This window comes from Marmota flaviventris, chromosome 7 (genome assembly GCF_047511675.1).
Source record: "Marmota flaviventris isolate mMarFla1 chromosome 7, mMarFla1.hap1, whole genome shotgun sequence".
Taxonomy (NCBI): Eukaryota; Metazoa; Chordata; class Mammalia; order Rodentia; family Sciuridae; genus Marmota; species Marmota flaviventris.
Window position 1 is genome coordinate 37,527,801 of NC_092504.1, and position 11,989 is coordinate 37,539,789.

Here is an 11,989-nt window from a genome sequence, read left to right on the forward strand (position 1 = left end):
GGTTTGAGTCTTGAATGCGTTGTTTACAAATTGTTTGTTCAGGAAAGTTTTAAAACTAGAGATTACAGGCATGTCCATCTATAACCCCATAGATAGTTATTATAAGCTTTCCAAAGAAGAAAAAAATCAGGTTTGATCCTGAAGGAAAATGATTTTTTTTCCTGAAGAGCTGTACAATTGTTCTTCCTCTCTAGAAGGAAAGATAGTCAGAAGGACAATTATACACGGAATCATGAGTACAAGCTAATAACTTGATAGGATGGTCAGAGAATTAGAAGGAACTCTTAGAAAATTGGTAATAAGAAGTCTGAGAATGAATTGTATGAATATATTTCAACAAATGAGTGCAGAGATAATATTCATGTCCCACATAAATAAATGCTCACTGAAAAGATACTCAGCAGAGAAGCATCTTAATAATGAGGTGGACATGATGATCCATTATTATAGCTTTCCTAGCCACCCTGTGTTTTCATAGTGTCTCAGAGGTAAGAGTTACCATGGCAGCAAGGATTAATGTTACATATCAGCTGTGCAATGCAGACTTACACTCATGAGAGCTAGTCTGGTTATAGCCATTGCTGAGCCAAATGGACAGACCAACACTGTACCTACATTTGGTACCATTCTCTGAGGAAGAGAAAACCATCAGTACTGAGTTGATTACATTAAACCAATTCTATCATGGAAAAGGCAGCACTTTGTTCTCCTTTTAATACACATTAAGTAGATTTAACTTTTATCTCTATAAATCTTCTATGAACCACTGTCATCCATGGACTTGAAACATACCTTATTCAGCATCATGTTAGGCTATTCATTCCTGATTCTGATTAAGAAAATCATTTTATAACAAATGAAATGCAGTGATGTACTCATGCTATGGGAATCAAGTAGTGGCATGTTTTCAATCACTGATAAAACAGTGTAACAACCTTTTGAAGTGTTAGATATAGGTTTTTAGTCAGATTTTTCACTTCTGTGACAAAAAGACCTGACAAGGACAACTTTAAGGAGAAAAAGTTTATTTTGGGGCTCATGGTTTCAGGGGTCCTCACTCCATGGAAGGCTGGCTCCATTCCTTAGGGCCCAAGGTGAGACAGATCATCATGTGGAAGAGTATGATGAAGGGAAGAGGCTCAAGACATCACACCAGGAAGCAGAGAGAGAGACTCCACTCACCAGATATAAAGTATATACCTATAGGCATGCCTGCAATGACCCATCTCTTCCAGCCACACCCTACCTGCCTTCCATTACCACTCAGTTAATCCCTCTCATGGATTAATTCAATGACTGGGTTAAACTCTCATAACCAAATTATTTGACTTCTGAATATTCTTACCTTGTCTCATACATAAGATTTTGGAGGATAGTCCAAGAGCTCATATTCATCTCACAGTGAAAAATATATTTAGTCAATTTCCAAGAGTCCACATAGTTGCAGCTGTTCCAAGATTTCCCAAAGTTCAAGTCCAAAGTCTTACATCATAAACCTCTATAAAAATCAATAGCAATTTACAAGTATCCAACATATAAAGATATAGAGTAAATATTTCCATTCAGAAAAGTAGGGGCATAGAAAGAAGGGATGGGACCAAAGCAAAATGAAAATCCAGTTGGGCAAACAAGTCTTGTAGTTCTGTGTCCAGCACATGGAGCACATTGGCATCATGATTTCTCTCTCCAAAGTGCTTATGGAGCTCCGCCCCTGTGGCTTTGCTAATTGCAGCTCACATTGCCTCTCTGTTGTCTTGTCTCTGCTCTATTCCTGCAGCTTTCCTAATATTCCACAAAAACAGCATTTTTTAATCTTGGAGGTCTCCACTTTGGCTTTGGCTTCATCTACACTTCTCTCAGGGGCTGCCTGCAGGGACTATGGCTGGTCTGCCATTTTTCCTTTGAAATTTTCGTGGAAGCCTCCATGATTCTCTAACTCCAGCATCCTGAAATCATGCAGAAACAGCACCATGTGGGTGACACCAAGGTCTGCCACCATCTCGATCAATAGGATCAATAGACAAGTCTCCAGGGATCATGGCCACTTAGGCAGCTTCTGGGAGCCTGAGCATGGTAAAAACACTTTGTAGACTGCCCAATGCAAGAAGAGTGCCCAACTAGACTCTTCTCCAAGGAATTTTTACTTTTACTCCCTTGAGGCTGGGATGGGTATGTTCCTGCCAATTCCTGAGATGCACTCAAGTCATTTTTCTTATTGTCTCTGGTCAAAGTCTTTAGCATTTCTTTAGAGGCTTTAAAGTCTTTAATAATCACAGTCTCAGTTTTACTCCTACCTTTCAAGTCCAAGATATTCAAATATTTCTGCTCTGCTCTCAGCTCCTGAATATCACAACAAACTTTACTAAAAGCTGCAAGCAATAACCATGCCACTGCCTGAATACTATGCTGTCTAGAAACTTCTTCTGCCAGATTAATAATTCTATCACCTATCAATTCATCCCCAAAGAAAGTCTCAGGACATAGGCAAAATGAAGACAACTTCTTAGCCAGGACAAATATAAATAGTCTCTAGTCAAAAGGAGTCTTCCTCCTCTGAAACCTCATGAGCTCACTCTTTACTCTCCACAGACAGATCAGTATTTTGGTCTTCTAAGCTCCCATCAGAATTGCCCATAAAGCTCTGCTTATAACAATCTAAAACTTTTCCAGCTTGTACTGCTAAACTTTCAAAATTCCTCCCACAACTTCCAAAAAGCTAGAAAAGCTTCTTAACCACACAGTCAGGTTAGTAACAAGATGTAGGCACTCTGACCACGGAAATGTACAGGAAAGCATTCCTCTGGTGAGCAAACATCGGCGGGTAACAGGCACTGTTTCCCACACTTGGATGCCCAGCAGTTTCCCCTTGAAGCTAGTAAGATAAATATACAGGCACACTATCTAATTTCTATGGTGATGTCCTTGGAGCAAAGGACTCTGTTTTAGTTAGCTTGGACTTGATCTCAGTTATCTAGCACTTGGGATTAAAGGAATACTAGATCATAATGTAGTCATGGTACTAAGGAGCTATGTAACTTTTGAGATAAACAAGGCTGCTTGAAGGAGCAGCCACTTCTTTTCTTGCCTCTGCATCTTGTCTTTGTGTCTCCTTTGATTTTCTTTAAAAGAATGGTCCCACTTCTGGTTATCAATTTATTTTAGTTTCTTCACTGCTGCTATGAACAAAAGACCTGACAAGAACAATTTTAAGGAGGAAAAGTTTATTTGGGGGCTCATGGTTACAGAGATCCTCAGTCCATAGAAGGCTGGCTCCATTCCTTGGGGCTCAAGGTGAGGCAGAACATCATGGTAGAAGGGTGTGGTAAAAAACACAGCTCAAGACATCACACCAAGAAGCAGAGAGAGAGACAACACATACCAGATACAAAGTATGTACACCAAAGGTACGCCCTCAATGACACACATCTTCCAGCTAGACCCTACCAGCCTTGAGTTACCACTGGGTTAATCTCTATCAGGGATTAATTCACTGATTGAGTTAAGGCTTTTATAACCCAATCATTTCAGCTGTTATGCCTTCTTTCACTGTCTCACACATGAGCTTTAGGGAGACACATCACGTCTAAACCATACATATAGCAACAATTGGTTAACACCATCTTACATGGCTGAACTAATATCTTCTAGGATGTTGGATATGCTTTACATTCTCAGAGGCAGATTTGTAGGTCTGGAAATAAAAGGTGAATATAAGAGTGGTTATTCTCACTCTTACACCCAAACATCCACAGAAATGTTTGTCTTCTGTTGCCCAGACTGTAGGCTTTCTGGGACTAGAAATCTTAGTTTTCTCTTAGGGATCACAGCAATGGTGACATTAAACTAGAAGGTGAAAGCCTGACCCTAAAAGGGCTTTGTAACATTTTTTGGTGGGGGGATAAAGACAGTATTTTTTTAGTTTAAAGAATGTTGCATCATCTTAGAAGGAAACATGTTTTGCTGCTGCCTTCATTTGAATTGAAAGTATGGATAGGATAACTGTGTACTAATGTCAAGTTGGCATAGCATAAAATAGCTTTCTAAGTGTCAATGTAGGTAAGTTTAAACTAATTTTCCCAGTTTTATTAGCCTTAATTATTACAACAAAGTATAAAAAGCAGCTAACTATGAAAAGAAAAGTTTAATCTAGCTTATAGCTTTGGAGGTTCAAAGTCCAGGATGGGGCAGACCTATTGCTTTAGTAAGAGCACCAGATGGCAGCTCATCATGGTAGGAATGGAATGTGTATAAAGAGCTACATCACCAGTCAGGAAGTCTGAGAGAGAATAGCATCCCACAGTTCCTTAAATCATGCCCTCAACTACTTAAGGATCTCCCACTATGACCTACACCTCTCCATAGGGCCATCTTGGGGACCACACCTTTAATATATGTACTTTTGGAGACACTCAAATTCAAATCATAGCACCAGTGTTCCTTTCCCTGTTTGGTTTCAGGTTAGAGTCAGCCACAAGAGAAAAACGTATGAGATAGTGCAAGTGAATGTGAAATACAATTTTACAATTAGGAGGTTAGTGTAGAGCATCCAGCACTATGGCAGCTTGTGTAATTTCTTGCTGATCTGGCTTGTTTCTTTGATAAGAAATACTATCTAGGCCTGTAACTATTTAAACTCCCACCACTTTTTTTCCTTCAGCATTTCTGAGTCCTTGGCCAGGTGAATATGTATTCCCATAGTGAGGAGCACAAATTCTCTGGTAGGTCATCCAAGTTATTTTAATTACAACTAATCAGCTTCATGATTTCAGGGCATTCTTCCCAATTCCAGTTGGTTGTACCTTTCCCCCACTTCACATGAAGCTTTTCTGTACTGACAATCTGTTTTATACTGGATACACAGGCAATAGTCTTGTAAAGGATTCTCTACCAGCTCCCATAATTGCACTCATTCTAATTATTCCATAATTAATCACATATTCTATGCTACTCATACTGGTTCTGCCTCCCTGATTAAACTCTTACTGATCTAAGTGGTATGCAGAATATACAAAAAAAAAATCTACAAATAAGTAAAACCAGCAAAAGAGAAAAGTAAGCAAAAAAAAAAAAAAAAAAAAAACAGAAAAGTCACACAATAGGAAAAAAATGAAAAGGTAACACAGGATGTTCAAACTCATAAATAATCAGAAAAATAAAAATTAGTTAAAAAATAAAAAAAAACATGAGCTACTATTTCATCCTCATCAAAGTAGAAAATAGTAAAACTTATGAGAACTCTAACCACTTTCAAAAATAATTTAGAAATACCACAAAGCTTAATATGGGCATTCCCTAAAACCTACTAATTCTGCATGTACAAAGAATTCTGGAGGAATTCAAGACAGTAAAAACTGGGGATAGGGTGACATGTAATATCCTTTATCTTGAGAATAATTATACTAACATAGATATATTTGATGTTGAGGATATTAACCTTGAAGTTGGTCATACAGCAGGAGGAGAAAGTCTTTGTTGGCAATTGAGTATCCCTTAAGGTAGCCCCCAATGATCTCTTCCATCAGGTAATCATGTCCTTGTATAAACCCACCCCCTTATGTATGGGCTTGATTTAATTGCTTATATCTGGAGAATAGAATGTGGAGTGGTAACAGACTTTAACCCACAAGATGAAGCCACAAAAAGATTGGCCTCTACCTTGGGAATCCTCTCTAATTTTGATGGATATCAGGTAATTTATCATGAGCTTCCTTAAGGAGAGATCCACATAACAAAGATTTCATAGCCAGCCAACATCTAACAAGGACCTGAGGACAAACAATCATATAGGTAAATTTGGATGTGGATCCTCCCTCAGTTTTGCTTTGAAATGATGAGAATACTTTATGACACTCTGTAGAAATATGAGATCCCATACTCAAGGCACCCAGATAAACCATGCTCAGATTCCTGACCCATAGAAACTGTGAGTTAATAAATGTTTTAAGCCACTGAGTTTGGGGTTGTGTTACTCATCTCGGTGTTGCTGTGACCAAAATACCTGACAAGAAAAACTTACAGTAGGAGAAGTTTATTGGGGGCTCATGGTTTTATAAGTTCATTCCATGGTTAGTCAACTTCAGTACTCAGTACTTTAGTTCCAAGATGAGGCAGCACATCATGGTGGAAGAGAAAGGCAGAGGAAAGCTTGTCACTTTCTGTTAGTCCAAAAGTAAATAAAGAAGATGAGGTGGAGGGCCAAAACACAAACCCTGAAGTCATTTCCCTAGTTATCTATGACTTGACTCCTCCAGTCATGCCCTACCTGCCTACAGTTATCAAATCCACTCAAATTTTTAATCAATTAAATGGATTATTCAGTTTATTAGGTTATAACTCTCATAACCTAATAATTTCATCTCTGAAAACTCTGCATTATGTAACATGAGTTTATTGGGGACACCATCCAAACCATAACATTCTATCCCTGACCCCAAAACAACACATTTATCTTACAATGCAAAATTGTGAGATATTTAATTAATCATCAAGTGTCCTCATAATTTTAAAGAGTTTCAGATTTGCCCAAAAGTTTAAGCCCAAAATGTCCTCCAAATCTCAAAGCAAACTCTTATCCATGAGTCCCTATTAACAACAACAAAAAAGATAAAATACTGTATATTTTCAATATACAGTAGCATAGACTAAATATTCCCTTTCCAAAGGGGAGAAAGAGAGATATAGAAGGAATGATGCCAAAACAAGAATGAAAATCAGCTGTAAACATTAGGTCCTATAGCACCATATCTAGCATCTGGGGCAAATGGAAGTGAACTGTGCTCTCCAAAAAGCTTGAGCTTTAGGCCCTGCCCTATGGCCTTACTGGCTGCAGCCCACATCATCTCTCTCTTAAACTGGCTCTGTATGCAGATAGCAACTACCTCAGTAGATGTTCCTCATTACAGGCCTCTCTTAATCCCCAGGGTCCCAAGGTAGCTTCAGTTTCCTTCTTACAGTTTCACATATTGCCCTCTCAAGGACTTTCCATAAAGATTCCACCAGGCTTTCTTTTGAAAGCTTTGTGAAGCTTCCATGATGCTATAACTAGCATCCTGTGTTCCTGAAGAAACAGCACCAAATGGACGATGCCAACATCTGCCATCAACTGAAGCACTAGCTTGACCACAACTGCAGCAATTTCTAGTACTGGGGTGGATAAACATGGTGAAATGAATCCTAGTGAAATACCTCCTAGGTTCCTCTGTGTAAGCCAGGTGCCCCCCAAGTTCTCTTAAATGAGTTTTCATTTTTATACCCTTGAGCCTGACATGGGTATGGTTTTGTTGATTCCTGAGATGACTTTAAGGCACCTTTTCTATTGTCTATATGCAAAACACTTAGATTCTCTTTATAGGCAGTAATCTCATCAACAACCATGCCTTGCTTTGTCCCAGTCTTATGTCTGCTTTTCTGTACAAACTGCAAATTAAAAAAAATATATATATTAATCTGCTTTCTGATCCTAGTTCTGCTCCTGGATAAAAGCTGCCAGAAATACCCATGCCACTGCCTGAATACTGTGTTACCTGAAATTTCCTTCATCTGGTTAATTAGCCCATCACCTTTAAACTCAACCTCACAGAAAGTCTCTGAGCATGGGGAAAATGTAGACATGTTCTTTGCCAGAATTTAACATGAATGGCCTACAGTCCAATTCCAAACAGAGTCCTCATTTCCTGAAAAGTCATGAACATAGTCTTTAATGTCTGCATTTCTCTAGGCATTTTGGTCTTCTGAACTCTCACCAGAATCATCCATTAAGCTCTGATTACAAAAATCTAAGGCTTCTCCAGCATGCATTTTCAGACTTTTCCAAACTTCTCCCACAAATCAGTTCCAAAACTTTTGAACCACAAGATCAGATTAGTCACAGGAATGACCCCACTTCTTGGTACCAATTTCTGTATTAGCTTTTCATTAGTGTGACCAAAATACCTGACAAGAACAATTTACAGAAGGAAAAGTTTATTTTGGCTTATGGTTTAAAGGTTCAGTTAATTGACTCAATTGTTCTAGGTATAGAGTGTGGCAAAACATTATGGTGAAAGGAAATGACAGAGGAAAGCTGCTTGACTCATGGCTGCTAGAGTGTGAGAAGCCAGGGACAAAGCATATAACTCCCAAGGCATGTTATCAGTAACCTGCTTCTCCAGCTATACCCCATCTACATAAATACAACTTAGTAATCCATTCGAATTATTAATCTATCAACCATCAAATGAATTAGTCAGCTCATGAGGTTATAGCTCTCATAATCTAATCATTTCACCTCTGAAATTTTTTACATTATAAACATGAGCTTGTTGGGAGACACTTCATAACAAATGCAAAAGTAGGATAATTCCTAAAATGGCAATAATATTCTCTCCAGTAATCATTGAAACCCACAGTGGAAAAAAATCATATTAGTAGATTAATAAGGACTCTGTATTAGCTTAAGTCTCCCATTAATTCATTAATTTTTTCTAAGTGAAAGCCTATCTACCAGGTCTTGTTCTAGGGTTAAAATGATTAAAAAAAAAAAAAACATTCTAATTCCTATGAGTTTTACACACCAAAAATAAATAAGTAAGTAAAATATATGATGTGAGATGATGTAAATACTAGAGAACAAAATAAAGTTAGAAAGCAGGATAGAGAAAGCCAGGTCAAAACTGTAACTGTAATTTTAAAAAGAGTAAACAATCGCCTTTTCCTGAAAAGATGATCTGTCAAGCAATCTCAAAATAACATGACAATGTGAGTCATACAGAACTGGAGTCATGCATTCCCTATACAGGAAATATGCATGCAGGAGGTAAACTTGTCAATGCAACATGTAGGGAGCTCCTATAGAGAGAATTCTTGTTCTTTTACCTCTGAAGAGAAATGGGGAGTTATTAGATTTTGAAGTGAATAGTGCCATCAATAGATTATGTTTAAAATGATCACTCTGCTGCTACAATGAAAACAGAATGTATGGTGTTAGGGTTTGGGGTTCAGGCTTAGGAACAAAGGAAGAAGTACAGAAGCAAAGAGGCAGATAGATAAAAATTATAATAAATTCAGTAAATAGAAGAATACATGTTTTATTAGTTCTACTTTCAAATATTTGTTATTTAGCTGAGCATGGTGGCCCACACCTGTAATCCAAGAAGCTCAAGAGGCTGAGGCAGGAGGATTGCAAATTCAAAGCCCATTTAAAGCAACTTAGAGGTTCTAAGCAACTTAGCAAGACCAATCTCAAAATAAAAATTAAAAAGGGCTATGAATTTGGCTTAGTAGTTAAGGACCCCCAGGGTCAATCTCTGGAACCGAAAAAACAAAAAACAAAAACAAATATATATATATATATATATATATATATATATATATATATATTCATAGTATCCTGTAATCTAGACCCACTGCATTGCTTTCAGGCACTAAAATGAAAATTCTCTATGACTTTAAAGATTTTATTTTTTTTCAAGCATATACATTGTAATGAGCAACAGTGCTCAAAAGACAAATTGGCTTTGAAACAATTCTGAATTATAATAATAGTGATGATTAATGATTATTCCACTCTTTGGGGGTAACTCTGCCAACAGGAGATGGGTTCCATTGTATCCCCATCTGTGTAGTTAAAAACACCCATGCAACAACACAGAAAGTGGTGCCACTAGCTAGTACTATGTTGCCATATTTGTCATGAAAATCTGGTGATTGTTTTATGTGACTCTGTCTTGCCATAATTTGCTGAATTCTCCAAATTTTGAGACTACTGAATGCGTATCTTGCCAAGGAAAACATCATGAAGGTATGACAGGATTGCAGTTGATTGCAGTTACTGGTCTAGAGACCTGGGAAAACAAACAAAAAGGGCAATGAAATCTGATCTGCATTCAATTCCTTGCTTTCTGAATGTTTTGCCCGTATCATCATTTGGAGCAGTGGTTAGGCATGAGAGTTTTGGTATCATGATGTCTGGATTTGAATCTCAGCTTTGCTATTGGTTAGTTATATGAACTGGGTCAGTTATTTTACCTCTATTTGCCTCAGTTTCCTCTTTGACAAACTGAGATAATAATGTCCAACAAGAAGTTGAGTAAACATGCAATAAGTGCTAGCTTTTCTACTTTTCATAAACGTTCAATGGCTTGCTCTATAAATAGAATCCAACTTTAACAGGCTTAAATAGCTATTTAAAATCATATCCAAAGTGGCCCATTATCTAACAATCTAGTCTCATTTCTAATATATACTCCAGACTTCAGTCAGAATTATCAGGCAATCACAAAATATGTTACATCTTGCTTTATCTTCTTCTTGTTTAACTCCTACTTCTCTCTTCTGCTCTGTCTATACCTAAACATTTAATTTCCCCTTTTTACAAGAAAAATTCTGTTGGCATTTGAAATTTCAGCATAAAGTCACTACTCCTGTGAAATCTTTTCCAAGCATCCCTAAGCTGAATAAATCCCCTTTCTTGGGCTGCCACACTTTTTAACCCTTCTTTTGTAGCATTTGACTTGAAGTATCATCTTTTAAAAACAGCTTTTATTCTTTTAGAGCAGTTTTGGTTCATAGTAAAATCAAACTGAAAGTACAGAGATTTCCCAAATACCCTCTAACACCATATAATCACAGTCTCTTAGATATCTACATCTTCCAGTAGAAAAACATAAGTGTTGTAATTGATGAACCTATAGTAATATATCATTATCAATGAAAGTTGACAATTTACATTATGCCTTATTATTGGGGCTGTATACCCTATGGGTTTTGAGAAATATATGATGACACATACAGAATAGTTTCTGTTACCTAAAAATCCCTCTGTGTTCTATTCATGCTTTGTTGTTCATTAATTCTATCAACCACTGATCTTTTCATTGACTCCACAGTTTTACCCTTTCCCAGAATGTCATATAGTTGGAATCATATATTATATAGCCTTATTAGATGTACTTCATTCACTTAGTGATATGCATTTACTTTTCTTTCCTGTTTTTTTAGGGTTTGCTAGTTCATTTCTTTTTAGTGCTGCATAATATTCCATTGGTTGGCTAGACAAAGAGGTTTTTTAATCCATATTTTTATAGAAGAAAATTTTGGTTCATACCAATTTCAGGCAATTGTAAAAAAAAATCTAAACATCTATGTGCAGGTTTCTATGTAGACATAAATTTTTGATGAATTCAGGTAAATACCAAGGAGTGTGATTACTGAATCATATGGTAATAGTATGTTTCATTTTGTAAGAAACTATCAAACTGCCTTTCAAAATGTTGTGCACATATATATTTTTTTCACTTCCACCTACAATGAATGAAAGTTCCTATAGTTCCTTAATAGCATTTGGCATGTTAATGTTTGGGATTTTGATCATTCTAAGAGGTGTGTAGATTATTTAATTTGCAGTTTCCTAACTGACATATAATGCTGAGCACCTTTTCATATATTTATTTGCCACCTGTATATCCTCCTTGTTGAAGTGCCTGTTTCAAATATTTTATCCATGTTTTTAATCAAATGGTTCATTTTCTTATTTTTGAATTTTAAGAGTCCTTTGCATATTTTGAATAACATGCCTCTATCAGATGTGTCTTTTGAAAATATTTTCTCCTTGCCTATGGTTCACCTTATAATTCTATTAAGGTGTTATCTTTTTATTCTTTCCTGTTACACTGTAAGGTCTCTGAGAGGAAGAGATCGACATTTTCATGAAAAGTAGATTGATACAAAAGCCTAGAGAGAACTTTTTGAACCAATTCAAAGTATAAATGAATATTGATATCCTCATAAGAAGCCACATAAATACAAAAGTAAGTAAAAAATAACAAAATCATATGTGTGTTTTGTAATAGCTCTAATGATTTTATTTCTTTATAGTTATAATAATAAATATAGAAGTAGAAACAGATTGAAGAATTCTCTTGATTTCCCTTTCTTCATGAAAGCTGTCAAACTGCTCAGCCTTTAGCAATGACATATGTTAACTGTGGCCTAAATGTAGACAACATGGATA

The 11,989-nt window shown here is 36.6% G+C and overlaps 1 protein-coding gene across 1 annotated transcript; it reads right to left on the reverse strand.

Moving 5' to 3' along the window:
* Window positions 1–9,528: 9,528 nt before the first annotated feature.
* On the reverse strand, window positions 9,529–9,774 carry Cox7b2 (cytochrome c oxidase subunit 7B2). Its single transcript, XM_027937663.2, has one exon. It carries the CDS (start codon window positions 9,772–9,774, stop codon window positions 9,529–9,531), a length of 246 nt encoding a protein of 81 aa, XP_027793464.2.
* Between the last annotated feature and the right edge of the window lie 2,215 nt (window positions 9,775–11,989).

Coding starts and splice junctions, on each gene's coding strand:
- Cox7b2 (XM_027937663.2), bottom strand. CDS start 9,774: ATGATGTTTTCCTTGGCAAGATACGCATTCAGTAGTCTCAAAATTTGG.